Source organism: Alligator mississippiensis, chromosome 16 (assembly GCF_030867095.1).
Source record: "Alligator mississippiensis isolate rAllMis1 chromosome 16, rAllMis1, whole genome shotgun sequence".
NCBI lineage: Eukaryota > Metazoa > Chordata > Crocodylia > Alligatoridae > Alligator > Alligator mississippiensis.
The window spans coordinates 2776233-2803600 of NC_081839.1; the positions used below are offsets into that span (position 1 = coordinate 2776233).

The 27368-nt window shown below is 61.6% G+C and overlaps 2 protein-coding genes across 3 annotated transcripts in view; one reads left to right on the forward strand and one right to left on the reverse strand.

Moving 5' to 3' along the window:
• The first annotated feature begins 1442 nt into the window (after positions 1-1442).
• CBARP (CACN subunit beta associated regulatory protein) lies at positions 1443-13053 on the forward strand. The gene is made up of 10 exons (XM_019484128.2): positions 1443-1608; positions 5016-5087; positions 6597-6742; positions 7341-7402; positions 7700-7865; positions 7983-8157; positions 8263-8415; positions 8821-9013; positions 9507-9690; positions 10206-13053. Exons 2-10 carry the CDS (start codon positions 5040-5042, stop codon positions 11371-11373), a joined length of 2295 nt encoding a protein of 764 aa, XP_019339673.2. The 5' UTR covers positions 1443-1608; positions 5016-5039; the 3' UTR covers positions 11374-13053.
• Positions 13054-14597: 1544 nt separating this feature from the next.
• STK11 (serine/threonine kinase 11) overlaps positions 14598-27368 on the reverse strand; it is a 63807-nt gene continuing 51036 nt past the window's right edge. For both annotated transcript variants that reach the window (XM_059720012.1, XM_014611549.3), the window contains exons 9-11: positions 24954-25147; positions 17123-17356; positions 14598-15115 (exon numbers count right to left, since the gene is read on the reverse strand). In XM_059720012.1, coding sequence (XP_059575995.1) covers positions 17148-17356; positions 24954-25147 — 403 coding nt within the window. In that variant the 3' untranslated portion in view covers positions 14598-15115; positions 17123-17147. The remainder of the gene's footprint in view (positions 15116-17122; positions 17357-24953; positions 25148-27368) is intronic.

Consider the following 27368-nt stretch of genomic DNA (forward strand, 5'->3'; position numbering starts at 1 on the left):
GGGACTGGTAACCTTCAGCCTAAGCCTCCGCCACTTCAGCTAACAAGCAAACTCCAGTGGCCTGCAGCAGTAGTAGGCTGCTACCCTCTTCCACAGGGCTCAGCTACCCACGGCTGGGCCACACAGCGGCCGCACAGTCTCAGGCAGGTGGTTTTGGCTCAGCATCCCGAGTGCTACCCAGAAGCTGCAGCTCCAGGCACCCCCGGTCCACACAGGGATGCCGTGATCTGTATGTGCTGGTCCACCCCCCCCGCAACCTTGTGTCCACCCCTGCGTGCTCTGCATCTGCCAACAGCCACCAAGAGGCATCTCTTCCCTGCGGAGGAGCTCGGACCATCCCATAGTGCTGACTCCCAGCCAGAGCTGGCCAGCTGGCAGCCCCTGCTCCATATCAGCAGCTCTGGGCTGCTTATTTTGCAGCCGGGAACCAAAGCCAGCGATGCTGCCAGCCCAATCGAGGGTCCCCAGGGCCCTTAAAACAGACTCAGAGCCTTGCTTTCCTCAAAGGGTTAAACATGGCTGGGAATGTGGCCCTGGCCCTTAGTCCCCTGCATTTGGCAAGGGGGGTGCACTTGATACCCCCGCCTCCGCGGTCCCAGGATCTGGGCCCGTGACAGTCTGGGGCACAACTCGGAGCCCCCCCCAGGTTGCTGCAACACACTCCACTGCCAAGTCCCACTAGGATGGGAGGGGGGGGCAGTCCTAGTGCCCCATGCCCCTGCCACCCCCTCTGTGCCAGGGCCTGGGGGCACAGGAACCCAGCAGGCCTGGCTGGTCAGAGCGTGGAGCTGCACTGGTCTCGGTGGGGGCAGATGGCAGGACAAGGAGCAATGGGCTCAAGCTGCAGCAAGGGAAGTTGAGGTTGGATATTAGGAAAAGCTCCCAGGAGGAGGGGGGAAGCGCTGGAAGGGGCTGCCCAGAGAGGGGGTGGCATCTCCATCCTTGGAGGTGTTTTGACAAACCCTTGGCTGGGGCGATGTAGTTGGGAATCACAGACAATGAGGGTGGAAGGGACCGGGGCGCCGGGGGGTCACACCTAGTGCAACCCCCTGCTCCAAGCAGGACCAGCCCCAACTCCCTCACCCCAGCCAGGGCTGGGTCAGGGCTGGCTCTGCTCAGAGCAGGGGGCTGTGGCAGATGCGGCTCCCGAGGTCCCTTCCCACCCTCATTTCTGTGACTCCCACCTCCGTGGGCTCAGCTTGGAGCGGGGGGTGCACCCAAGGAGTCCCTTGCACCCCTGTCGTCTCCGCCTCTCTGGCCGGGGGCAGCGGGCGTCCCTGGGCCTGGCGCGGGGCTGGAGCCGAGCCCACGGATGGCTTTGCAGGAGATGATGCAAAACCTCCGTGATCCAGGCAGGGACTTTGCGGGGAGGGGGTTATATTCTATCGTGCCCCTCCTGCCTACATCCCGGGGCATTATTCATCCCCCCTGCACCCCCACCCGGCTGCTGTTGTGTGAGCTGGAGGCCCACGTGACGCCCCAGATCCCGGGTGGGTGGGGCCGCGTTCATTCATAAATCCTCTGCCTTGAAAATCCAAATTAAGGTGCCGGGAACCGTCGGGAGCTCCGTGGTTTTCCCCGTAGATGGAGCCCGTGGCCTGAGCCCAGGTGAGCCGCGGGGCCGGGCTGGCGCCGGGGAGTCGGGGTCGGGCCCGGGGGGACGCAGCGCTCCGGATCCCCGCGGATCGGGGCCCGGGAGCGGCGCGGGGCGCGGGCCGGGGATCGCCGTGCGCCGGGCTCGGGGCGGCAGGAGCCGGGAGCCGCCGCGGGCAGGGGCGTGGGGATCCCGCCGAGATCCGCCGGGCCGGGGCGGCGGCAGGTGGGAGCCGGGATGCGCGTGCCCGGGCTGGGCAGGGATCGGGATCGGGGCCGGGGGCGTGGCGCGAGCCGACCCTCCGCACCCCCGCGGGCTGCTCCTGCAGAGCCATTAGTGCTAATGAGGGCCAGGGGCTGGGCTGGGCTGGGCTGGGCTGCCCCCCCCCCGCCGACCCCCCCATCGGATTTTTGCCTCCTTAAAACCGCAGGACCCTGCAAACCCGGGGGGGGGGGTGCAAGATGTGAGCTGCATCATCTCAAGGCAGAGAGATTTATGGGGGGGAGGGGGGCACTGGCTAATGCAGGCGAGCCCGGGGCCTGACACGCACGGACACACCCACTCATTGATGCACTCCCCGTCCGCACGCGCAGGCACACAGGCGTGCCCCAGACACGGACACAGGACGGCGCCTCCTGGGCCGGGGGCCCGCACCGTGCACACACTCGGGCACGTGTGGCGGTACGCGCACGCCGACGCCGCGGCCCCCGGAGCAGTGTGCACGGAGGGGGACAGGCGCACGCCCCGCACAGGCCTCTCGGGCCGGGCTCCCCGATGGCTGCATCGTGCCTGGCGCCGTCCCCGTCCCCGAGGCCCTTCCCAGAAGCGGGCAGCCGCTCCTCCCCAGCATCCTCCATTGCCAGGCGGCTCCTCTAAGGCAGGTGCAGCCTGAGAGCGGCCTCCCCTGCAGCCAGAAAACATGGGCCGCGAGGTGTGTCCTGCTCTGACCCCGTTCATCCTGCTTCCCCCCGCGTGGATACAGCCCCCCACGCCAGGCAGCGTACCCCTGCCTCTGCCCCCAGCCCTCCTCCCTTGCTCCCAGCCGCAGGCCTCAGCGCCTGCTGGTTTGGATCAGGGCCACCCGGCTCCCTCGGATGGACCGGCTGCAGGAAGGGGCCTGCTGCCTGGGATCCCTGCAGCCTGTCCCCATCGCTCCCTGGCTGGCGGGGAGAGACCCTCTGCTGAGGCCAGCTCCCCCCACCCCTGCATCGCTTGCACCCCAGATGCCGGGGGGTGGCTTAGCACAGGCCCAGCCCCTCCGGCCCCAGCCCTTCCTTCTTTCCCTGGTGCCCGGCTGGTGGAAGCAGCATCCTGCCCGCCTCCCAGGCTTCCCGGAGACTCCTTCCACCCCGGGTCCGGGCTCCTGGGAGGCGCCAGCCCAGGGACCCGTGCTGGGCCAGGACAATGGCAGCCTTGTATCCCCCCGGGGGTCGTCATGGAGATGAAATTCCTCCATGATGGGAGACACAGGCCTGACATTCTTCTCCTGGGCCGTGGCCACCCCCCGGACCCTCACCCCGCTGCCCCCTTGCCAGGAGGACACAGCGGGCAGCTGCCAGGGGGAGAGCTGGGTGCCACCCCCGAGCCCTGGGTTCAGGAGACCCCTATCAGAGGTCCCCCATCAGAGGGTGACACTTTATCTCCAAAGGACTTCTGGAAATGCAGCAATCTCCTGCCCCGCCAGATCGCCCCAGTCTGGGTGGTGGGAGCCCAGGGCCTGGGGCAGGGCAGGGGGAAGGGGCACAGGGAGAGAGTGACCAGCCCATGTCACAAAGTAGGTTGGTGGCAGAGCTAGGCTCCTGCCTCCCCTAGGACCCCCGGGGCACTAGACGCCCCTTAATGCCTCCTTCATCCTCCTGCTGCCTCTCCACGAGCCGCCTGCCCCGCCAATGCCTCACGCACCTGGCATCTCCCCCGTCCCCTCCAGGAAGGTCCCAGGGGACGTCGTGATCTTCCCGACAGCTGCTCAGGCCTGAGCACTGCAGCATCTTGCCTGAGTGCGTGAGTCAGGGAGAGAGAGAACGGCCTGGAGCCCGGCTTTGCTCAGGCCCCAAAATGCAGCCACCTCTGGGGCTGAGCAGAGTGGCACACAGGAACGCCGCACGCTGTGCAGCAGCTACAGGAGCAGTTTTAAAAAGGAGACAGAGTCATATCCCCCCTGCCAGGGCTCTGCACCGACCCTGACTGATTAGGACCGGAGTCTCCATGCAGACCCTCGGCGCAGCACGGCCTTGCCTGAGATGAAAGAGCATCTCCAGCCTGAGTCATCCCAGCCGCTCCCTTCCACCTGCAGTCCCATACCGAGCCCCTCTCCCCCCCAGCGCAAGTGCTTCAGGTGCCCCCGGCAGGTCCAAAGTCTGAACGACGGAGCCTGCTCAGCACTGGAGCGACTGGCCCCATGACAGCAGCCTTTCCCCCTGGACGTGTGACTGCCTGGCTCCCTCCGGCCATCGCTCCCGTGCTTTCTCCCAGCGTGGGCTTGGATGCAGGTTGGGCAGAGCCCCGCCGGCAGTGGCAGCCAAGCCAGGTCGGAGCGTGAGTCTGCCCTGCAGAGAGGCAGATGCTCCAAGCCAGTGCCCCTGCAAGGCGCGTGGGGCCGGAGCCACCCCCTGAGCTGCCAGGCCCTGCTCCAGGGAGCCCTAGTGGAGACAGGGCTCCGGCGCGGTGAGCGGTTCGGTGGCTGTCGCCAGGGCAGTGGGAGCAGAGGGGGCCGCGGTGCCAGGAGCAGAGCCCACCCTTGGCTCAGGACTCAGCGCCGCTCCTAGGGGTAGTAGTGGCCGCGGGGTGAATACGGGGCAGGAGCCCCCAGACGCATAGACCCCCCCCAGTTAGTAGTGCTTGGGTGGGGAGGGGGCAGGGAGGCTGCGGGCTCAGGCTCCCGGGTTCTGCGCCAGCACTGGGTGGGCAGCGGGGCCCCCCGGCCCTGCCAGCCTCGGCACCCGCTGGGACCAGCCCACGGGCTCCTTTGGCTCTTGCTCCTGGGAGATGCCGGGCTCTGCTCCATCCTGGGGGGGAAACGCTGGACCTCACCTCTCCCTCCCCATCTCAGCCCCAGTAGAGCCACCTCCCCCCCCCCCGCCCCAGCACATCTGGGCGCAGCTGCCTCCCCCCCTACCCACCCCTCCAGCACATCTGGGCACAGCTCCCCCCCCCCCCCCAGCACCTCTGGGCGCAGCCGCCTCCTCCCCACGCGGGCCGGGCCGGGCCGAGCCGGGCCGCCCCCGGCTCTGAGTCACGGCGCGGCGTGGGTCGCGGCTCCCGGCGCGCGTGCGGCGGGCGGGGGCGGGGAGGGGCGGGCGCGGAGCTGCGGGCGGCGGCGGGATGCGCTCGGCGCCCCGGGCACCAGGCAAGGACCCGCCCGGCCCGGGCTGCCCCTGCCCCTGCCCCGCCGTGACCGCCTCTGCCCTCCCGCCCCTGCCAGGAGCAGCTGTCGCCGGGCCGGACCATGAGCGATGACTTGACAGCTTGGGACAACAGCACCGAGAGCGCCACGGTAGGACCCGCGCCCGGCCCCTGCCCCGCGCGCCCCGAGCCCCCGGGCCGGCCGGCTCTGGGGTGCTGGCATCGCCCTGCCCAAGCCCCAGGGCGCGGGGCAGGTGGCACGTGGGGCTGGGACCACCCCCTCCCACGGGGTAAAGGGGAAAGCCCCCAGGGGGGCGGCGGGGCAGGAGTGGCCCCCCCGGCTGCTGGCACCTGCTCGGCGCCCTCGGTGGGTCTGCCACCTTCCCCCCGGGTGGCAGGTGCATGCCAGCGGGATGCCCCCGAGCTGGGGGAGCTGGATGGGTGCAAGGAGGGGAGAGCCGTGCTCGGCCCCGGGGCTTGCGTTCGGGGAGGGGGTCTGCTCGTGGCACCCCCACGCCCACCCGTGCCCTCCGCCCACCCGCTCCCCGCCGGGTCCCTCGGCGCGCCAGCGCTGCCAGCCGCTGTTGCCTAGGAGAAGGCCCTTCCCCCCCGGGAGCTCGCCGCAGGCCGGGGGCGGCCGATGCTGGGGTCCAGCCTCGCTGCTTCAAGCTCAGCAGAGAGATGGGGGCAAGGGGCTAGCCCCCCCTTCCTTGTCTGGGCTTCCCAGAGCCCCCAGCACCATCCCCCGGTCCCTTGCCGAGACCTCCTGGCTCCCGGGAGCCTCGCCTGGACCGAAACACAGCCTGGCAGGTGCAGCAACCTCAGGGGAGCAGCTGCGAGAGGCATAAACAGCCGGGGGGGGGGGCAGAGCCAGGGCAAGGCCCCCCCAGACAATGCACCTGCCAGCGGGCGCCAGGGGTATCCCTCTGCCCGCGCAGGGGCTGGGGCTGCCCAGACCCCATCGGGCACAGCCAGGCCCCCTTGCTTCCCGGGTTTATGGGGTCTTTGCTCCAGGTCCCATCCCCGTGGAGTGTTGGGGGGTGCAGCAAGGCCTGGTGGGGGCTGTGGGGCTGAGTGGGAGCTGAGTACCCTTATTGGAACCCAGCTCCAGCGCCACTCCCCCTGCCACTGCCGTGGACAGCCCAGGAGGGCTCAGCCCCTCTGCATGGCGCCCCTTGCTCGCCCCCTGAGCTGTCCCCAGGCCCCCCCACCCCGCGTAGCCCAGGGGCAGGGGCGAGGGGTCCAGGGCTCTGCCCGGGACCCGTTTCCAGCTGAATCCCAGGGAAAAAAAATCATCACGTGGCTTCGATTTCCTCCTGACATCAGGGTGCGTTGCCATGGCAAAGGCTGGCACGTCACGTGATGCACTGAATGTTGCACCCCCCCCACTTCCTCCTCCCGAAACCCCGGAGACCCCCCACTTCCTGCCCCATGACCGGCTGTGGGGTGGGCAGAGCGCGGATCTCCCGGTAAGGGCCGGGGGAGCAGACGGGGCGGGGGGCTCATAGCAGCCAGCACCAGCCCTGGGGCAGGGGCAGTGGGGACAGGGCACCTGGGCCTAGGTGAAGGAGGAGAGCCCGCAGGCCTGGGGCAGGGGGCTGGGCCTTTGCCCCGGGGGTGGGCAGCAGGGGGACTCAGGCAGCGCCCGGCTGTCCCGCAGACGGTGCCCAGCGAGGTGACGACGCAGGATGGGTATGTGCTGCTGCTCGTGCTGCTCTCCATCTTCATCGGGGGCACCCTGGTCCTGCTGTCCGGGATCCTGATCATCTGCCGCCGGTGCTGTGAGGCCGACCGCAGGCACTCCAGGTAAGGCGGGCACTGCGCCCCGTCCCCCACCCTGTCTGGGGCCACCCACCTTGCTGCCCGTGCCCTCTGCAGTGCCCCTGGCTGGGAGAGACGGAGGTGCCCCCGCACCCCATGCTGGGTGCAGACCAGCCCCCGGTGCCCACCCTGCCAGCAGTGCCCGGCTGAGCTCAGGCTTCTCTGTCGGGAGCTGGATGTGCAGAGGCGCCAAATGGAGCGGAAGGATTTAATCTCCCTGATTAGCGGCTCTGTTTCATCTAGTGATGAGCAACCTGGAGCTCCCCTCCCCCTGGCCCGAGCAAGCCCAGGGCACTGCGCCTGACCCACAGCTTGGCACCATGCCTGCCCAGATCCCCTCTGCCCCCAGCACCCGCGTGCCCTGAGCTGCTCTGCCTCTGCATGGTGCTGGCCCAGCCCCTCTGCTCCGTGCTGCGCAGGCCACGGCGGGGGGGTCCATCACTGCAGGGCCCAGCGGAGGGGCCCGGGGGCCCTTGGTGGACTGGCACGGGGGTGTCTTGGATGGACCAGCTGCCAGGAACCGGCCTGCCCCCTTGCTCTGTCTCAGCCTTCCCCCACGTGCCTCCCTCCCTCCCCTCTGCAGAGCCAGTGATGACCCCGAGAAAACCAACACCACCTACCTGGATGACTCTCAGCCTACACAAGGTGAGTGTCCCCAGCCCAGCCCCACACGGGGCAGCAGAAGCAGCTCTGCAGGGGGAAATGGGGTCCCTGCATCCCCCCCCCCCCGCAGCACCTCTGACCCCTCCACAGCCTCCCACCTCCGGGCTGCTGCTCTGGACCCAGGCAGGATGTGATGGTCCCCGAGGTGGGGCAAGTTGGCCAAGTCTCAGCCCAGTGCCCCTGTCCTTCCCTGGCTGGCATGGCTTGGCCTTGAGGGGAGTCAGGTCGAGCTCCTTGGGGTCTTCCCCCCATTGCTGACCCCTGCCCTGCTCCCTGCAGAGATCACCATCAAGGTGGACGACCCCGACTGCCTGTCGTCCTCCAGCTACCGGGATGTGGAGACGGAGCGTTTCCTCTCGTCTAGCTCCTCCACCGGGCGCCGGGTCTCCTTCAACGAGGCTGCTCTCTTCGAACAGAGCAAGAAGACCCAGGAGAAGGGGCGGAGGTACAGCCCTGGAGGGCTTGGCCAGGGCTGGGGGTAGGGGCTGGGTTCAGGGCAGGGCACCGGGTCTGGGGGCACCCCTGGCCCGTGGCAGCTGGCTCAGCCCCCGCCCCATGGCAGGTACACGCTGACGGAGGGGGACTTCCACCACCTGAAAAACGCGCGGCTGACCCACCTGCACCTGCCGCCGCCCGCCCTCAAGATCGTCACCATCCACGAGTGCGAGTCCAGCGAGAACAGCCTGGCCATGACGCCCCGCCTGCCCCCCGCCAAGCCGCGCCTCGCCATCTTCCAGGTGAGCCCCAGGCGGGCACGGCCGCTCCAGGGGGCTCGGGCTGATGCAGCACCCCCGGCCCCGCGACTACTGACCACCCCCACTCTGATGCTGTCTCCCCCGCAGCCCCCCGCAGGCGCCCTGCCCCAGACGGCTCTCACCAGCCACGCCATGTGCCCCAGCTCTGCCTTGCCTGGCGACACCTACAACTCCACCGTGGACACCAGCTTCACGGAGGCCAGCCCGTCCGCCTCCTCTGACTCGGGGGAGGGCCCCTCGGTACGTAGCCACGGCCCCCCTGGCTGGGGTGGAAGGGGCATCTGTTGTGCTGGGCATGGTTTGGTCCTCCCCAGAACCAGCTGCATTTCTACAGCACCAAACCTGGCCAAGGTCCTTGTAGCAGCTGATGGGATCCGGGGAGGTCACTGGGAAAAGCGGGGCTGGGTGCAGTTAGAGCGGGCTCCCCCTACCCCACGTGCTGGGGAGGCCGTGGAGCCTGGCGTCGTGCTCCCGGAGCTGCACAAAGGCGCGGAGCCCGGGGGGCATCAGCGAGTCCAGGGGGGAGGGGGCGCATTCACGGCTGGCTGCCCACCGGGCGAGCTGGCATTGTATGTGCCCACTGGGCCGTGCTGCGCCCGCCCTGCTCCTGTGGCTCACTGCTCCCCCTTCGCTCTCCCTGCCCAGTTCGAAGGCGCCGCCCGGGCTCCGAAAGGCGCTGGAGCCGGGGAGCCCCCGCCGCCCCCCGCCCAGGGCACCGTGCTGCAGTTCTTCACCCGCCTGCGCCGCCACGCCAGCTTGGAGGGCGCCAGCCCCTACTTCCGCATCAAGAAGTGGAAGTTTGAGAGCAACCAGCGAGCGTCCAGCCTGGACACCAGGGGTAGGTGCCCGCCGGGCCCGGGGCAGGGGTGGGTGCCTGGGGCGGGGAAGGCAGAGACCATCCTCTCCCCTTGCCCGGTGCAGGCAGGAGCTTAGCACAGCCTTTTCCCCTGGGATGAGGAGGGGACTGGGGATCTGGGGAGCCTGGCACCCCCTCACTCCCCACCTGCCCCGCTCACCTGTCGTGGCCGAATCCCAGCCCCACGTGGCTGCAGGATCCCAGCTGAGTCGTGCCCAGGGCAGGGAGACTGCTCTGCATTCAGCCTTGCTGCCAGCTGCCACGAGCAGGGCAGGAGGGGTCCCCGGGCTGGCTGTGGTGGGGCAGGTCCGTCTCTCATGGCCCCGTGTGGGGACGCCACCGTTATTCACCAAGCCCCTCGGCAGGGAAAGCCAAAGCAGCCGCTTCTGGCATGGAGTGCGTGGGGAGAGACCCCTTCCCATAGCCCCCCAACCCCCCGGTCCCTGCCAACTGACTGTCCCCGGGGGGCTCGCAGGGTCCCCCAAGCGGCACCAGTTCCAGAGGCAGCGGGCAGCGAGCGAGAGCATGGACCAGGAGGACCGGGACCCCCACCAGACCGACATCATCCAGTACATCGCCCGGACCGAAGACGTCGCCTTCCACCCCGTGGCCGGGCCCTTCCTGCCATCCCCGGCCAGCCCCCCACCCTCTCTCGGCAGGTATTTTTCAGTAGATAGAGGGGCTAGGGAGGCTGGCCGGGGCCTCGGCTCTGGCCTGGGAGTCCGGGGGCAGGCGTGTGCGAGCCAGGCAGGGGCATTTCCCAGCCTCTCCCCCAGGAAAGCAGAGGGCTGAGCCCTGCTCCCCCTGGGAGGGGTCCCTGCCCCTCTTCATGCCAGGGGCTGCCTGGCTGGGGGAAGCCGCCCCTGCACCCTGATGCAGGAGGCGCCAGCAGCAGGGTCCCGGCTCCGTAGTGCTCAGGCTCCTCCGGCAAGGGCAGCAGGGCTGGGAGGAAAGGTGGAGGGACTGAGATGGGGCAGATGGAGACGGGATGGAAGTGAGTGGAGGGGACCATTGATTTGCAGAGCTTTGCAGCGGCTTGAAAATGTCCCTGCCCAGTCCCAGCCTGCCCTGGGTACCGCACCTGGGTAGGCTGGGCTGGGCCAGGCCGGGCTGGGCTGAGCCGGCAGCCCCGGACCAGGCGCTACGCTATAACGCTTGCGGGTTGTGCCCCCAGGCTAGAGCCGGCCGAGGCAGGTGGGGGGGCTGCCGCGGAGGCACCTGGCGCGGAGCAGCAGAGCATCTACCACGACATCTGGAGCTTGCGGGCATCCCTGGAGCTGTACGCCTCGTCCGAGCAGAGCAATGACCGGGACTCAGTGCGCAGCGACGGGGGCGACAGCGTGTCCTCAGCGGGCGGCGCCCCCGGCTTCTCCTCCTCCCTGGACGAGGCCGAAGGCCCCGAGGAGCGGCCGTGGGGCCGGCCCAAGCAGGACAGCACCGAGTCGGAGCCGGGCACGCGCAAGCTGCTGCAGATGGACAGCGGCTACGCCTCCATCGAGGCGCCCAGCCGGGCGGGCGAGGACGGGCAGCCCCAGGACCAGACCGCCTCGGAGAAGCGCATCTGCTTCACCAGCGCCGGGCGCAAGGGCACCATCTTCGAGAGCTTCGAGGGGCGCGAGCCTGAGGATGAGGAGGAGGAGGAAGAGGAAGAGGAGGTGGCAGCGGGGGGCGAGGCAGGGGTCCCGCCGCGCAGCCCCCTGGCCTGGGCTCCCTATGGGCAGATGTTCGCCAGCCGGGAAGCGCCGCCCCGGCGGGACTACAGCATCGACGAGAAGACGGACGCGCTGTTCAACGCCTTCGTGCGCCACGACCCGCAGTTCGACGACTCCCCGCTGCGCGCCCGGCACCGGCCCCGCGCCCACCTGCGCAAGCAGTGGCAACGTGCCAAGCAGTACAGCGACCCCGGCTTGCGCTACCCGCCCGCCCTGGAGCGCCACCGCACGCCGCTGCGCCGCGGAGACAGCGTCAACTACCCGCTGGACAGCCGCTACCACAGCACCCTGCCCCGCATCGTCAGCGCCGGCGACGAGGAGGTCGGCGAGGGCGCCGAGGCTGCCGGGGACGGGGCGGAGGCCGAGGCCGAGGCCAAGATCCAGGTGATCGAGGAGGAGCCGGCCGACGCGGCCGCCGAGCCCCGGCCCAGCCCGGAGCCCCTCGGGGAGGACTGCCCGGGCTCCGGCAAGTGCCTGGGCCTGGGGTCCCGGCCCCTGGGGGCTGAGCTGATGGACAAGATCACGGGCGGCCTCGAGGACCGGCTGTACGGGCACTTGAAAAAACCGAGAGAGAGCGTGGAGTGCGCCGTGGCCGTGGCCGTGGCGTCCCCCGACCGCAGCCCCGTCTAGGCTGGGGGGGGGAAGAGCACCGGGTTCGCCCCGACTCGCTGCATCGGGGTTCAGGGCTTCAACCCCTCCCGCTGCTGGCACCACCGCCAGGCCTGCTGGGCTCCCGCGCCCTCGGGGTGCGAGGGGAGCCCTCGGCGGCCTCTCCCCCGGGAAGGGGCTGGGAGGGTGGGAGCAAGCCCGGCTGGAGGTGCCGGGGCGGGGTCCTGCTGTACGGACCCCCGTCCATCATCAAGGGCTTGGAGGGGCCGGGTCGGTTGGGACGTCCAGCCTTCCACGCGGGGGGGCACGGCCCCTCCGCCAACGCCGGCCCCGGGCCCAGCAGCTGGAGGGGGGTGGCGGAGGCGAGGGGCAGGCGCCTGCCCATGCAGGCCTCTCTTGCACGGCGGGAGGTCGGTTCGACGGGACCGTTTTCCTGGTCCGCGCCCCCAGCGGAGTCCCGACTCTTACCTCACGATGTAGAGCTGTGTAGCAGATACGAGACCCCCCCACCGCCCCCTCTGCGCTCTCTCTCGGATTTTTTACAAGCAATAACCCGTCTCTGCATCTGCCCGGAAACATCCTGGCAAAGAAGGGGCTGGGATGCACGGTGCTGCAGGGAGGTGCGGGGCGGTTGCACGGGGTTGCTGCCCCCCAGGACCCGGGTCCCGAAATGCAGGAATGGGGGGGGCTCCAATCCAGGGGCTCCCTGCTCAAGGGGAGGCTGCTCCTGCCACGTGCCAGCTCTCCTGCTGTGGCCTCGAAACCCCGGCTGGGATCCTGGGGTCTGAACTGGAAAGGGAGCCCCCAGGGTGGGGGGAGCTGGACCCGGCAGGGATGCCCATAGTGTGTGCAGAGGGGCCTAGATTGGGTTTTCAGGCAGTGCCTGGGGTGGTAGGACACAGACCCCCCCCCCCACACACAGGACAGCCCCTGCCTGGTCCCTGCCATGGGGTTCGGCTCCCTGGGGGGCAGCCAGGACTGCACCCCCCCCACCCGGGGGACAGGGAAGGCGTAAGGGACGTAAGCAACTGCTGCTAGGGAACAGTGTAATGCTCCAGGTGCCAAATCAGGGGTGGGGGGGACGGAGAGGACGCCCCAGATGGGCTGGGGCCCCGAACCCGTCCCGAGAACCCCCCCTTCCCAAAGAGGGAGGCTGCTCGCTCCTGACCCCCCCCAGCCAAGCTGCTCCCCTCTTTCCCCAGGGCTACAGGCCCCGGGGGAAGGAGGGCAGGTCGGCCTTGGCGAGGCTCCGCCACGGGCTGGGGGGGAATGAAGGGGGTGGGCAGGGGCAGCCGCCAGGTCCTTGCAACTGGCCAGCGGCCCCTGCCCCGAGCGCCGGTCTGTCTTTGTTAAGTTATTATTTATTGATTTTTATAGCGGTGGATGGATTTGCTGCTCCGCGGCGGGAGGGGAGGGGGGAGGGGAGGGCTGGGTTTCGCTTTGTATTGGTTTTTATTCGTGTTTCCAAGGATGAGAAGCAAAAAGATTTATTACCCGTGAGACTTGGTTAGCACCGGGGAAGGGGGCGCAGGAGGCGAAGGGTTGGGGGGGCCGGGCAAGCCCGGCCTGCCCCCCGTGACCCCCAGCTGCATGCGACCCCACGGGCCGGGTCCTTCCTTTCCGTTCGCAAAGTCTCTGTCCAAAGCACTCACCTGAAACCACGACTCCGCGTTTTTAAGCCTATAAAGAAAGAAAACCAGCTCAGCGCCTCCCCGCACCTCCTTTGTCGCTCCCAACCCGCCTGCCTGGCAGCTTCGGGGTCGCCCCGGCACGCAGACGGGCCCCGCGGGGCTGGCGTGATGGGCTCCCGGGGCCTCTGGATGCAAGCAGGGATGACACGAGGGCTGAGGGGGGCATTGCAGCTGGGGCTGGGGTGGACTTGCCCCTGCCTGGGGAACCCAGGGGTTGGGTGCTCCATGCTTGGGGTTTGAGCTGGAAAGCTGGTTGCTGCAGCCCTGCCCTGGGCACCCTTCCAGCCTCCCCTGGACCCTGCTGGTACCAGAGGATGGAGGTTTCACTGGTCCTGGGCCAGCAGCTCTGCAGGGAGATCGTAGCCCCAAGTGCTGGGGAAGTGCAGGAATGACAAGTGTGATGGTGGGCACTGGGGAGGAGCAGAGACACCTACCTCGGGATGACCCTGCAGGAGGGGCTGGGCAGCTCCTTCCACCAAGGGACAAGGCGCACAGCAGCCACGTTCGCCCCCAGCCGGAGGGGGCATGCACAGGCTCTGCCACGGGGCTTGGAGGGAGGCCTGGTAGCAGGGAGTCAAAGCTCCCCCGACCCCAGTGTGCTGGAGGAAGCCATGGGATGGGCTCTACCCATCAACCTTGTGCGGAGAGCAGAAATGAGCCCACAGAGCAGTGGGCTCGTTCAGGGAGGTCCAGCTAGGGCTGGCAGGCAGAGACTGCAAAGGGACCATTGGTGCCTATCACCTGTCCCCCTGCTACTCAGCTGGTGTAGGAGAGGGGGGAAGCATCCCCATAGATGCAGCCTGCAGGAGGGAGGATGGGGCAGGTCGAGGGACCTGCACCTAGCCCAGCCCGTGGTCTGGACGGCACCGGAGGACGTGCCCAGCCTGGCAGGGCACGGAGGGCCCCAGAGCAGGCAGCCCCCTGCCTGGTGACGGAAGAACACATGTAGGGGAAGCTGGTGGGGCAGGGCTCGGTTCAGCTTTCATTCTGAGCTAAGCCCTAGCATGAGCAAGGACGAACGCCTGCCGTGAAACTGCCCGGAGCTCAGAGCCCCTCTCCTGCTCCGCACCCTGTAGCAAACCTGATGCAACCCCCACCTGCAAAGGGCACAACCCTCAACAGCAGAGCACTGCTTGCCCCTACAGCCCCAAGGCAGGAAGGGACAACTGAGGTGGGGGGGGGGGAACCCAAAGTCAGCAGAGGGGCCAAATCCCCTCCCTTGGTGTCCCATAAGGATATCGGCTGCTGCAGACCTGAGCCGCCCCCTCCACCCAGGAGCAGGACCCAGCCCCACTGCCCTAACCCCTCTGCCAGAGGCCTCCACGCTCTCTCTCCTTCCCTTGCCAGGGCAGCGGGCAGGGCGGGAGGAAGGACAGGGACGCCGCCTAGCCGGTGCTTTTTTATTTTCTTAAAAAAAAAAAAAAAAAAAAGAGAAAAAGGAAAAAAAAAATCCCCAAAATCCCAAAACCATTATCATCGCCATCAGCTGCCAGCCGTGCTCTGCTCCTGGCCCAGCCCGGCACGCAGCTGGGACAGAGCGCCAGCGTGTCTGGATACCTGTTTCTTTGTCCTCATTGGGTTTATTTTAAACACATCACGATGTGTAGGAATCTCTAAATATACCGCAAATATAAACAAAAAAAAGGAAAAAATATATATATAACAGTAGTCTAAAACATAAAGTGCACGGCCATGGCTTTGCACCAACGTCTACACAGCTGGGGCAGGGGGCCCTGGGGGATGACCTCCCCTCTCTCCCCCATGCCGGGTGGGGTGAGGACACGACACCCCCGCCCTCCCCGAGCCCCTCCTCCGCTCCTCCCACCCTCTGCATTGCAACAAATTAAAAACAGAGTCGGTGTCTTGATTGGCAAAAAGAGTGATGGGGGCTGGGGCATCCTCGTGGCAGCGGCGGGAGACTGGGAGGCAGGGGCTGCCCATAGCAGCGAGGTCGTGGGCTGTCCGTACAGGGCGGGAAGGGGAGGAGGGTTTCTCATGTGATTTTTGGATCGCAAGCATAGTCCGCTCCAGGGAGGCGCCGAGATGGGGCGAGGATGGGGGCACAGGCTGGCCTGAGGAGAGAAAGAAAAAAAGGGGGGTGTTAGGAGGGGAGAAGCAGGGAGCTTGTGTACCGTGCTGGGAGCAGGGCACCCTCCCCTCCCTTGTTCATCCAGATTGTGGACCAAGCCCTTCTGTCCAGCACCCAAAGACCCCAATCCCGCTCTGTCAGGATAACTGGGAACCTTTGAATTGCACTGGGAACACTGGGCAAGGCTGCCAGGTAAAGTGCCCTGGTTGGTGGCAGGGAACAGCTGAGAGGTTTGGGGCGTTAGCAGGAGGAGAGTAAGGTTACAGACAGGTGATTTCCAACTGGACAGAGTCCCTGCCTGCAAAGGGTGCTGAGAAGTTAACCAGGCTGGAGGAACCTGCTCCCTCCACCCCAACCCCCAAACACCAGCATCAGGGTCCCTCCGGCACTGGGACAAGCAGGTAGGAGCAGAAGTCCCTGCCCGAGGCCACAACCAAGCCAGTGGCTCCCAGCTGCAGTAGATCCCTGGGCAGGTGACTCACTGCCGGCCATGAATTAAACATGAAAGCAAAAAAGCCGGCCACATGGGCCTTACGTAGGCCTGACAGCTGCAAGGGGAGGAACAGGCTTTTATTCCTGGCTTTTTTCAAGCTACAAAGCTGGTCAGGATCCAAAGAGATAACAGAGCCTCGGTGCCATGGAGGAGCGCGTGATGGGAGCGAGCAGGGCCGGGGGTGGGGACGGGGGCTGGCCATGAGTCATCGGTGTACGAATCCGGGTGACGGCAGAAGACCCGCGAGGGGTAGGCATGGAGGAGGGCTCCGTGCCTCTGTGCATGCTGGCGATGGGGAGATGGAGCCAGCCATGACAGCTGGCTAAGACCGGGGAGCGGACTGGGGTGGCCCTAGCCTGCGGGCCCACCACTGAGCACTGGGACTGACCCAGCACGTGGGCAGAGGCAGCGCAGCCCGGGCTGGGGGCCCTTTCAACCTGCTCCCACTGTGCTGCACATTCTCCCCAGCCCTTTAAGAGCCACCCCTGAGTCCTGAGGAGGCGGAGAGGCAGGGCCAGGGGTGCAGGGCCCGAGTTGGGGAATCTGGAGGAAGAATGCCCCTCCCACCAGCTTTGTGGAGCAGAGCCAGGGGTGCCTCGCAGAAGGACCAGCAAGGAGCTGTGGGCTGGAGCCTTTGCTGGCATGACTCAGCCAGGCCCCTTCATGGCAGGGAGGCGGCAGTGCTGGAGCAGCAGGAGGAAGCACTTAGCTCTGATGAGCTGGTTTGTGCTTCTGCATCCACCACCCGGCAGGCAGAGACAGGGCTCCGACTTAATCCCTTCCTGGAAAACGAGCGTGCGCCTTCTCCCTGGCGCCCGCTGGCCTGGGCTGCCCCGCGGCAGCACCCTGCCCCAGGAAGCTGGCTCTCCAGACGGACGCCGTCCTTCGACTGGCCCCTGCCTGGGCATCCCAACCCCTCCTGTCCATAGCTGCCTTTGTAACTCCTTATCCTCTGATGCCGACTGCCAGGCATCAGACTGACCTGTCCTCTAGTGCCTGCCAGTGGCCGTGGGAGGAGGAGGATGTGGTTTAAAGCTCCTGGGAGCCTGGTATGGCATTCAGGTGGGAGTCAGTGCTACAGCTCTGGCCCCAGAAGCTAGCACCAGGTGACAGGGCAGGAACCAGTGGAGGCAGGTCCAGGCCTGGGCCCAGCCCTGTGGTACCCAAGTGAAGAAAGCAAAGCAGCCCACTCCCCCTCCCCACAGCTCAGACCCTCTCAGGCAGAGAACAGTGCCCCACCTTTGGGTTTTCCAGGGCTCAGACTGATCCCAGGAAGGGTGAGGGGTCCTGGTCAGGGCTGTGTTCACTGGGGTGGCAGATGCACCAGCTTCAGGGCCATCCCTCCCCCCATCCATCATCACTGGGGGGTCCAGGTCCATCCTTCTACCCAGAGTGCCTTGGGGTTACACAGCCAGGGTCCGCACCAAGACCCTCCCCACAGCACCCCCCACCCCCACAGGGCCGTGTAGCCCACGAGCCTAGGAGGTCCAGCCGTACCTGCAAGGAGCGCAGCGCTCCGGGCTCACTGCTGCTTGCAGGTGGAGAGCTTGCGGATCTTGCTGCTGGCGGAGCAGGCCTTGCGGGAGGGGTTGGAGGAGGCGCTGGCCCGCCGCTCTGCCTTCGATTTGGTGCTCAGCTGCCCTGGCTCCGTCCCATTCATACACACTGGCTTGGGCAGCCCCTTGCTGCGGCTCTGCCCGTTCTGCCCGGCCTCCTCGTCAGGCACCTGTCCTGGAAGAGAACCAGGAGGGGTGGGGGTCAGTGCAAGGTGAGAGGGGCTGGCTGGTGGTAGGGAGAAGACTGGCTCTACTTTCATTAAGGACAAGGCTTGGCCGGTGTGGATCACTCTAAATTCCACGTTCAGATTTAAATTTTCTTGAAATCTGCTTCCTGCGGGGCCAAAAGAGGGGTCATGGGTCAAGCTAGGACCCACCTGAACGAGGGGTTCCCAAATTACAGCTCCCCCTCCCATTAGCCACCTACAAACACCATGTGCTGCTTCTGGTGCCTCCTTCCCCGCCATGCACGTAGGGCTGGAACAACACCAATAACCCCTGCACCACGGGCTCCGGATGCTCAGGACTGATCTCAGCCATCGCCCTCTTGCTGCGAAAGCGAAGGCCTGGGCTTGTCGTCCCCTTGGCAGAGGTGAATTTCACCCTGGAGGTTTTACAGAGCCCTGAAGTGCCTGGCAGAGGACACAGGATCTTTGCCCTCCATCAGTGCCAGGTAGCCCCAGGCAGCTCAGAGTGACTGGGCACGGCAGGCGCAAAGCCCATCGGACACGGGGTTGGAGAGGGGTAGCGACAAGAGGGCGTCAGCTTGCTGGGCTCTCCTCCCTCCCTCCCTGCCGCCTGATCCAGCCAAGGTAATTTCCTTCTGGAAGGAACGTCACGCTCCAGGGCTCTTCAGTTCTGACTCAGAGGCTCAAACGGTAGCGGGGGCTGCACGACGATTATGTATCCTTTTCTTTAAAAGATGCTCAGCTCCTTCCCCAAGGCCGAGCGTCACGTCATCCCAGCCATCACCCCATCCCGGGGGGAGGGGACGCCAAGGGGGACTGTGATGGTTTCTACTTGGTGCGGAGGGGAAGAGGTTGTTGAGCGCCTCTCCTCCTCCTCCACGCTCCTGCTTCTTGGCCTGCGGAGCAGATGCCGCTGCTCTCGTCGCTCTCGTCAACTCCCCCGTGCCTCCAGCCAAAGGCCTTGCTGGGAGTTCCCCAGCTCCCCTGCTATGGGACGCGTTTAATGGGCATCCCAGAGCCAGGCACTCCCCATGCTCCTTGCTGGTGGGGGGGGCAGCTGACATGAACAACTTCCACCAAACTTCATCAGAAACAGCATTTCGGATGCCTGGCATGTGTGGCAAACCGGCCGGCAGCCCCAAGGAGTGGGGAACTGGAGCCAAGGTAGAGCACTGTGAAAGCTGAGAACATGAGATCAGCTGTGGCAGGCTCAAAAAGGGCACGTGTTTTTAAACAGGGAGGTGAAATAACCCCTGGAACAACCGACGTGCCCAAGGTGGGTTCCCCATTGCTCACAAGCCTTAAGCCAAGAGGTTACCCTTGGTTCAGCTGCAAGCAGCGCTAGCCCCCAGAAGCCGGCTTTTCCTTTGGCTTTCAGACAGACACAGGACCCTTGCGCTACCACCGGAGAACGCAAAACACAGGGCGAAATTCTCAAGGGTATCTGCTAATTTAGGGAGCCCCCCTGAGCTGCCAGGATGGGATGCTGAGCAGCCAGAGCTTCCACCCACTTCAGCCATCAGCCTCACGTCCTCTGAGAAAGCCAGGCCCTGAGCACACGATGCCGAGTGCCCAAACCAGCCGCAGCACCGCAAACATCCAGGGCCAGTTCTGAGCAGGTTGGTTAAGTGATGTGCTGAAGGGCCCAGAGCAAGACACTGGCAGAGCAGGGAACGAAACCCAGCGATCCCGAGCCAGTGAGTAAGTCTGAGGTCCCAACATCTGATCCCTTAAAATGGGACATCTCCAAGAAAGTTCGGGTGTGTTTCCCCCTCCCCGCCCGGGGAAAAACCCAGAACTCCATTAAAACAGACCTCATGCTGCCATCCTCTGCCATCCCCCACCCCCAAAAATCACTGGCCCCCTGTTAAACCCTTGGCTCCCCCAGCCCCAAGCTGCAACTGGCAGGCAGCACATCCCAGCCATGTTTCCTCTCCAAGAATCCAGTATTTTGGTTCACTTTGTCCCCCCCAAATCTCAATGACGTGCCTCTGCAGCACCTCAAATAACCCTCCTCGAAGCAGAGCCGGGCTCCTTCCTCAGCTGAATTCTAGCCAAATCGATTAACATTGTGGATTGAAAAAGAAAATTCAAACCCGTTCATTTTTTGTTCGTGGGGCGGGCTCCCCCAACCCTCCTGAGCTGAATCCCAGGGACATCGGGTGGGGCAGTGAAGGGTGGGAAGAAGACCCCGCCAAGCTAATTTTGTCTCTCCTTCTAATGACAATTGCTGACGCTCGATTAATGAAAATAAGAATTTTAAACGCTTGCTGAAGGCTGGCAGCTCTCCGCCCACGCGGAAGCTGTGACCCATCGTGCTGCGTCTATTGTTCTCCAGTCATTATGCTGCCTTACCATTATCAGCCAAGCGGCGTTAAAAATAAAGAGAGAGAGGGACGCCAGCCATCAAGAGCATGTGCATTTGTCCTTGCCACCCCTCGTGGCCTCCCAAGTGCTCGGTCCAGCTCTTTCAGACGAGAGTGGTTTAAAATAAAGATGCAAAGAGCTTCCGAATCGCTGTGTTCGTCAGCTGGAACAGGGGAAACGTGTGTGTGTGTGTGTGTGTGTGTGGGGGGGGGGGGGGGGGGGAAGAGGATGGAAACACATCTTTCCAAATGCTCACATCCTGAATATGGAGGGTGGGATAGGGTGGGGGTGATGGGACTACCTCAGCTTGGTCTCTCTATAGGAGCCCAAACTGGGGTCCCGATCAACAAGACAGTTAATGATGCGGAGAACAAAGTTGGCAACATTTTTAAATAGACATTTCAGGATGAAGGCCACAAGCAAAAGTGCTTCAGCTCGGTTATATCACACAGACATGCACACCCACCCGCCGCCACCACCACAGGAGCAGAAGACCGCGGCCCCCTCCAGAAAGGATGCCTTTCGATGTGGCCTGACATCCTAATGTCCTCCCTTCAGCGTGTGCCTCTGAAGAGCCATTTAGCACAGATCGAACCAAGGGCGCGGGAGGTTTCAGGCTCTCCGCAGAATGGCACAGATCTTTCAATAACCACTTAGAAATAAAAGCACTCTCTGAAAAGCCCCTTCCCTCCTCTGAAGGATGTTCGATTTAATGAGGTCCCCTCCCCCTCCTCGGTGGAACGCCCACCCTGCCAGTGATTCACGAGCTCTCCCGCTGCCCGGCGGGACCGCATCTAAACTGATCAGTCGTCCGCACGGGTTTTTATTTGAATGGAATCTCAGAGCGAGCCTGGAGGGTCCCGCCAGAAAGCTGCGAAGGGAAGAGGCATGCATGCTCTTTGCAAGCTGCCCCTTAATTCTGCAAACTCCGTGCAACCCCAGAACTCGGATTGTACCAGACCCTCATCCTTCTTCCTGTTTCCTCAACAAATTCGCTTTCAGATTTTACTCCCTACAATGGCATTCTACAGGCTGCAAATATCCACCCCTTTCCAGCAGCTTGCCTATCCAAGCAGCTTCACTCTAGACAAATTCAATGCTTCCATTATGCTGCCTGGGTAAATGGACTTCCCCGTTTTAAAAGGATCTCAGTTTTCATCCGCATCAGACCAAAAGCCACCGGATAATAAACTGGACAGCAGTGACCCAAGGCAAACAGATCAGTTCTCGTTAGTCAATACCCAAACTGATCAAACCGGTTTCTGGCAGCGTGGATGTACTGTGCTCTCTCTCCTTAGCAGGTCACATGCACAGGATGAGTCGAGCCACAGCTCAATCTGCCTGACTTCAGGGTTCATGCTACGCTAATAATAAGGAAGGACCCAACTCCATCCTCGATTCCGGTCAGCATAATGGAGGGCAGCAGGTGGCTCAGAGCATCCAGCTCACAATGACAGCTGAGCAGTCGGGGGACAACACAGCAGTGGGACCTTTGCGGTGGTCTGGACAAAGCTTTTTTGTGCTAGCGATTGGAGCGAGGCTGTGCAATTACTCTTCAGAACCTTTCAGTTACCTAATATCACCACTCAAGTCTTAAAACACAAGACAACACGTGGAATGGCGTGCACACCCACTCACCCACCCACCCACTGCTGCTCTGGGGGGCTGCTATTAAGCAGAGTTTCACGTCTCTTTGAAGCTGCACAAAGCAGGCGGGAGAACACTGAACATCTTTCAGTAATTTGCACGCCACCTCGCTGACTGACAGGTCCCGTTTGGGTGGAAACGCTGCTGTTTGCAGGAGTATGGAAGAACGGAGACTGCTGTTCCAGCTACAGCCTCCCTCTGTCACGTGGCACCTGCCCACACTGGAGGCAAAAGCTGCCCCATGAGCAGGTAAATAATGGTGTTGCTGAGGGCTCAATCCTGCCTGGTGCAGGTGACTCTGTAAAGCATAGGGGAAAGGGCAGAGTGCGAGGCACAGATACTGCATTAACAGGTTGCTGTAGCACGGGCCCCAAGTTCCTTCTACTAACAGCAGGTAAGAAACCCAGGAAGGGAGCTCAAAAATCACATTGAACAGGAGTACCTCTCCTCAGACACCCTGAGCATGGGTGTTTGGGGCTGAGCTCTGCTGGCTGCCCAAAACAGTGCTTACCCTCATCTGAACTGGACAGAGCTCTTGCATACCTGCTACGCAGCTCAGCATCACCATCTGCACACGGATGCTGGGCTGCAGTCATACACCTGACCCTACCGTGAACCACCAGGCCCAGAGCATCCCAGAGCGCATGTTAATGAATGATCGGCTCAGGAGCTGCACTCCTGCACAGCTCTTCACCTTCATAACCCAGAGATACACATAGACAAGGAAAGCAAAGCCAGACAAAGAAAACCCAAATCAAACAATGTGGGGGTGGAGGGCAAGGCAAGTAGAACAGGCTGGCCCAAGGGACAGGTAACCATCTCAGTGCTCAACTCCACAGATACTTCTTTAAGACAGTTTCTTTAGTAAAATCACCTTTAAAATTAACAATGGAAGTTTCACTGCTGCTATCTACTGAGAGAACTAACTGAAAAAAGACAAGGCTGGTTGGTTATCGCATGTGACAGTCCCACTCACTTAGTGCTGGCTTTCTTCCCCTCAGATCAGCTCCACGCTGGCTTTGCCATGGCTAATTTTTGCTAAAGCAATACAGCAGACCCTCTTGCAGAACACATCTATCTATTTTTGAAGTAGTGCTGCCATCATGGCAATGGGAAAGTTCCCACCAAAGTCTGGAGAAGATTCTCCATTCCTAACCCAATGCCACTCGTTCAAGCAGCAGGAAGGGCGTCTAGGGTCTCTCTGCAGTATCTCTGGAAGCTAGACTACCCTTCACATTCCTCTTCTAGGATCCTGGCTGCTGGCAACTCGGCTTCCTCTCCAAACAACTCGGTGAGATCGCTCAGCTGCTCTGCTTTGTCCTCTCTAAGCCCTGCCTCAGCTTCTTCCTCTGCACCTAGGAATGCACAGGAAAGCGACAGAGCATGATTAGAGAGACGGACACAAAGAGGCCATCCCATGCATCCTTGGAGTCGGCTGCAGGAGAAAAATCAGGAGCACTACATCTAACAGCTCTATTGTGGATAAAATTCTGCCCGTAGCACCTCCTCAATACATGGTGCCATCAACAGGGATCTGAGTGGAAGTAGGTTAGTCTTTGGCCTCCATTTCCGCACCCCAAGGGCAGCTGCAGGTGAGTATGGCTATCAAACTTTGCTTCTTGATGTTGATCTCAAAAAGAGGATACAGGAGTGAGTTAAATGGTAAGGAATTTCAAACCTGGCTGCCAGCAGTCTGCGTTCATACACTGTGGGCTTCAACCGGGCCTCTGCTCCCAGCCGACGCAGAAAATAACTTTGGCAAGTTCTCTTCTCTCCCAACTGCTGCTGCTGTCTTCAGAAGCTCTCTAGAGAGTTGGCATTTCTTTTCAGAATTGAATAAGTTTAAAAATGGAACCCAAGGAACCTCCACTGGGGAATGCGAGCAGCTTCTGGCCAAATGAACAGCCATCCAGACTACAGGCATGGGTCAGACAGTTAGAGAGTACGAGAGCAGAGAGAAAGAACATGCCTGGTTCGGGCTTCCCAAGGGCCATCTCTCTGCAGGATGCCCAGCTGCCACAGGGACACTGATTCTTGATGGAAACAACAGTTATTATGAACAGCCCAAATGTCACCATTGAATTGGCAACAGAATTGTTCCTTTTGCTAATTAAACTCCCTTTATCTGGGCCTGCCAGTCCTGCCTCAGTCAGTGACCCACCTCCCTGTACGCCCAAATGGATGCCTACTTGGGGGCTTAACAGAGATGTCACGCAACATGGGGCAAAGACTCTGCTGGCTTGGTGCATTTTGCTTGCATGTCGAGACATCAGCGAAACAAGGGAATGGCTCCATTATGCTGAGGCTCCACCCCAAGGTTTTCATACATAGGATACTCAAGGCCAAAAGCTGTCCGCATTTGCTTCGTGGCCTCCGGGCTCCCCTACTGTTTCCTGACCATGTGTAATCATGTATAATCAGGGAGTCAAGAGTCAGAGAAAGCAGAGGTGGTCTAGAGACAGCTCGTTGCACAGAAGGAGCCAGAAGGCGTGAGAGTTTTTGCTCACACCCACTGAAGCAACTGTCCGGCTGCCTGTCAGGACAGAATGTGGTCCAGTCTGGGTAATCCAACACCCACGGAGCTGGAGCTCTCCCTGGTAGCAGAGATGACTCATGCCCAGACACTTAGGGTTGCCTTACGGTAAGGAATAAAAATCAGCTCCTCTACAAACAGTAGCAAATTCCCCCCCACTTAAAAAAAATGATTGTCAAGCCATCTGTACAGGAGTGGGGGAAACTAAAAACATGGGAGTAACTGTCAAAGCAGCTTATGGAACAGGAGCTTACAATCTAAAGCATATGAAATAACCCGAGTAGGGACAGGGAGAAAGAGCAGTGCTGCCACCTGCCACTGACATTATCCTGATAGCGACAAAGCTTTGCACAGGTGCCCACCCTCCACTTACCCTCCTACGTTTCAGGATTTAAATGCACAGAGAGACCGAGATTTCCAGAGCTCACTAAAGGTATCAGCCACATGCAATCCCCTTTGATTAACAGGGGTTGCACAGTTACATCCACTCCCTAGCTCTGAAAAATGTCAGGCTGTTTGTTTCTTTGTGGTTAACATTTAGGATTCCTCCTCTGTCCATTTGAAAGGCAATCCTGTAGCTAGAGAGTCAAGAGATCAGGGCAGCAGAATGAGCCTAACAACACTAAAAATGAAGTGCGGGTCCCTGAATGCTCCCTCCTATCCCCCAGTGTGCCCTCTGCTATGAGCACAGTCACGTAAGGCTGTGCTTCCACATGACCCAGATATTGTCTAGAAAAACTGGCTGTGGAATTAAGCATGCTGAGCAAGAGAATCCAGTAGGAAGAAACTATTGGCAGATGCATCAAAGGAAAATGGTGTGTAGGTAATGCACAGGAAGGGGTGTCCTATTTGAGAAAGAGAAAAACAAGCCATCTAGAGCTCCAAGACTCACTCAAAAGACCGCGCATCACTCGCACCCACTTCATAATCAGCAGGCTTCTATCATCTTCCGAGAGATTTAGTCTGTCAAACCTCAGGCCCTCTCTACGTAACAAACAGTTCCTCTGGCCTTCAATTCCACCACCCCTGTCTCTTACCTGGTACAGTGAAGTCCTGAGTGTAGATGATATCATCTTCAATGTCGTACAAGTCATCATCTTCTTCCTCATTGTAGCCATGCAGATCTTCCAGATAAGGCACCACCGTCATACTCCTCCACCTGTCCTTTGTCTCTGGGCTGGGAGGGATGGGGACCAGAGCCTCTGCCTGAGCGTGTTTCTTACGAAACCAACTGTAAAGAGTCCAAGGTGCAGAACGTCAGTCTGGTTTCTCTTTCTACAGCACCACAGGAAGCTCCTGGCAGTTTGAGATTTTCCACCCGCATCATATCAAAGCTACGTGGGGTTTTTTGTTTATGGACAGCCTCTTGGTCTGGTTTCTGCCCTTGTAGGTTTTTGAACAAGCAACACTGTGGAGATACCAGCATCTTGGCTCCTTGTCTCCACTGTTCAGCTGTAGGAGATAATGGAACAGCTACGAGAGCCAATGTGAATAAAAAAGGGCATCCACACTACTGGTTGCCTTTCAACTAAGGGGAAGCTCTGATGACCTACCCTCCTTGCTCCAGAAAGCTATGTTTGGCAAAGCAAGAGACGCATGCTGCGAGATAAACCTGACCATGGGACAAATATCCATAACAGCATGGCTGGAAATAAGGGCTGGAGCCTTCCATCTCGAGATCACCCCTCTTGAGTCTGGTCAGAAGCGACACAGAAAATGAACCATGGCCCCACCACTTATGTGCAGGTAGTTCTTCAGCAGCAGGGCTGATGCACCTCAGCAGAGAGCCATGTAAGAGAAGCTTGCCCTGCAGCTGTCTGGGCTATACCTCTTCTGCAGGGAGAGGAGGGAATCCTACAGCTAGGGCTGACAATCAGACACCTCCACTCAGTGTTTGAGCTTCAAAACAGCACAGGAGGAAAAAAGAATTCACAGCAGAAGAGTTTAAGAACGACAGGTCTTTATCCCCAAATTGCCCTCCAGCAGGCAATTCCCTGAAGGATTGCAGCAAAGCCTCTTCATGCTTTACCTTTCCACCCCACCCTTGTCACAGTGGAATTGAGTACCATGTAATCCCTTGCCCATGGAGCTGCTATAAGTTTGGCATCTGCCCAGGGAAGAAACTTGGCACTGGAGGCCATTCCTAATCAGATTAAGAGGCCAATTGTCTTGCATCGTGTCTATATCACAGGAGTCAGACAGGTGGCCTTTTACATCTTGTGACAGAGGCACTCCAGAACAGCTGCTGGCGTTGGGCGCTGGCATTAAGAACGGAGTTTCCGAGACGTCCCCCCAGGCCCCTGCACGCCCAAGGCTGCAGTAGAGGAATCCAGTGTCGTTCTGCTTCCACCGACACTCAAAATTCCACACGCCTGTAACAGTTTCTGCACGCTCACACGCGGGTTCCTCAGACACACTCTGCCATCCCTGGCAAGCGCCCGTTCCCCCAGTTATGGGCCCCTGCTAATGGAATGATGTGGGTGCCGGGGGATTAACACTGGCCATCCAGTTGCTTCCTCCCACCCCGCATGAACTGTGCTGTTGTGTGGCTTCGTATCTGGCGTGCAGAGTGGCAGGCTGTCCCCAGCGCCTCTGAGGCTGTTGCATCAAAGCATTTTGTTGGCTTGCTCTAGGAGGGTTGCTCATCCCCCACCCCCATGCAGAAAATGACAGAGAGGGTTGAAGCAGATACTGGTGAAGTGCAGCTGGGTTCCTGATTCAAACCCTGCTTTTGTACCATGGGCTGGGTGCTAATGAAACCATCAAGCCACTGCCTGAGATTGTAAGATTTCTTCTCCAATTAACTGATTTTAATTTCAGGGTCCAGAGGCGCTGCTGTAGGGGTCAGAGACGGATATCCTTTGAATCTACTCGGTGGAGGGCACTAGCAACACAAGCTTCACTGCACGCCGCACCCTGCCTCAAAATCTGGCAGGGAAGGCCTGAGAGTTTGTCTTCATTCCCTATTTGGTTCTTGGCCTATTTGCGCTGCCTGCTCCAGACAGTGCTAGGTGCAATGCAAATGTTTAGTTAGTTGGTGGCATGTGCAGACATCAGAAATAGCTTCCAGTTCAAATCCATCACAATAGCCAGCTGACTGGGGTCAGGAGGGGCGAGCTGAAGGGTTCGAACGAGGCTGTTGCAAACCTGAACCATCTGCATGCTATCACCTCCACAACAATGTGATGTTGCAGTGGCAGTGGATCCACTAGAATGTCTCATTCTCATTGGGATAGACCAATTAGTATTCAAAGCAGCAGTGAACCCTTGTTTAAAACCCTGCTTTGCAATTAGCAAACATGATTTGGAAATAAAAGTTATGAAGCAGCGTGAAAGGGATTAGATTCAAATTTAAATTTGAACTCCCTGGAAAGATTCTCAACTCCCCTACCCCATGTGAGGTTTGCTTTAAAAAGACAGCAAGAGATCCAGAGTAAGCAAGACCTGTGCAG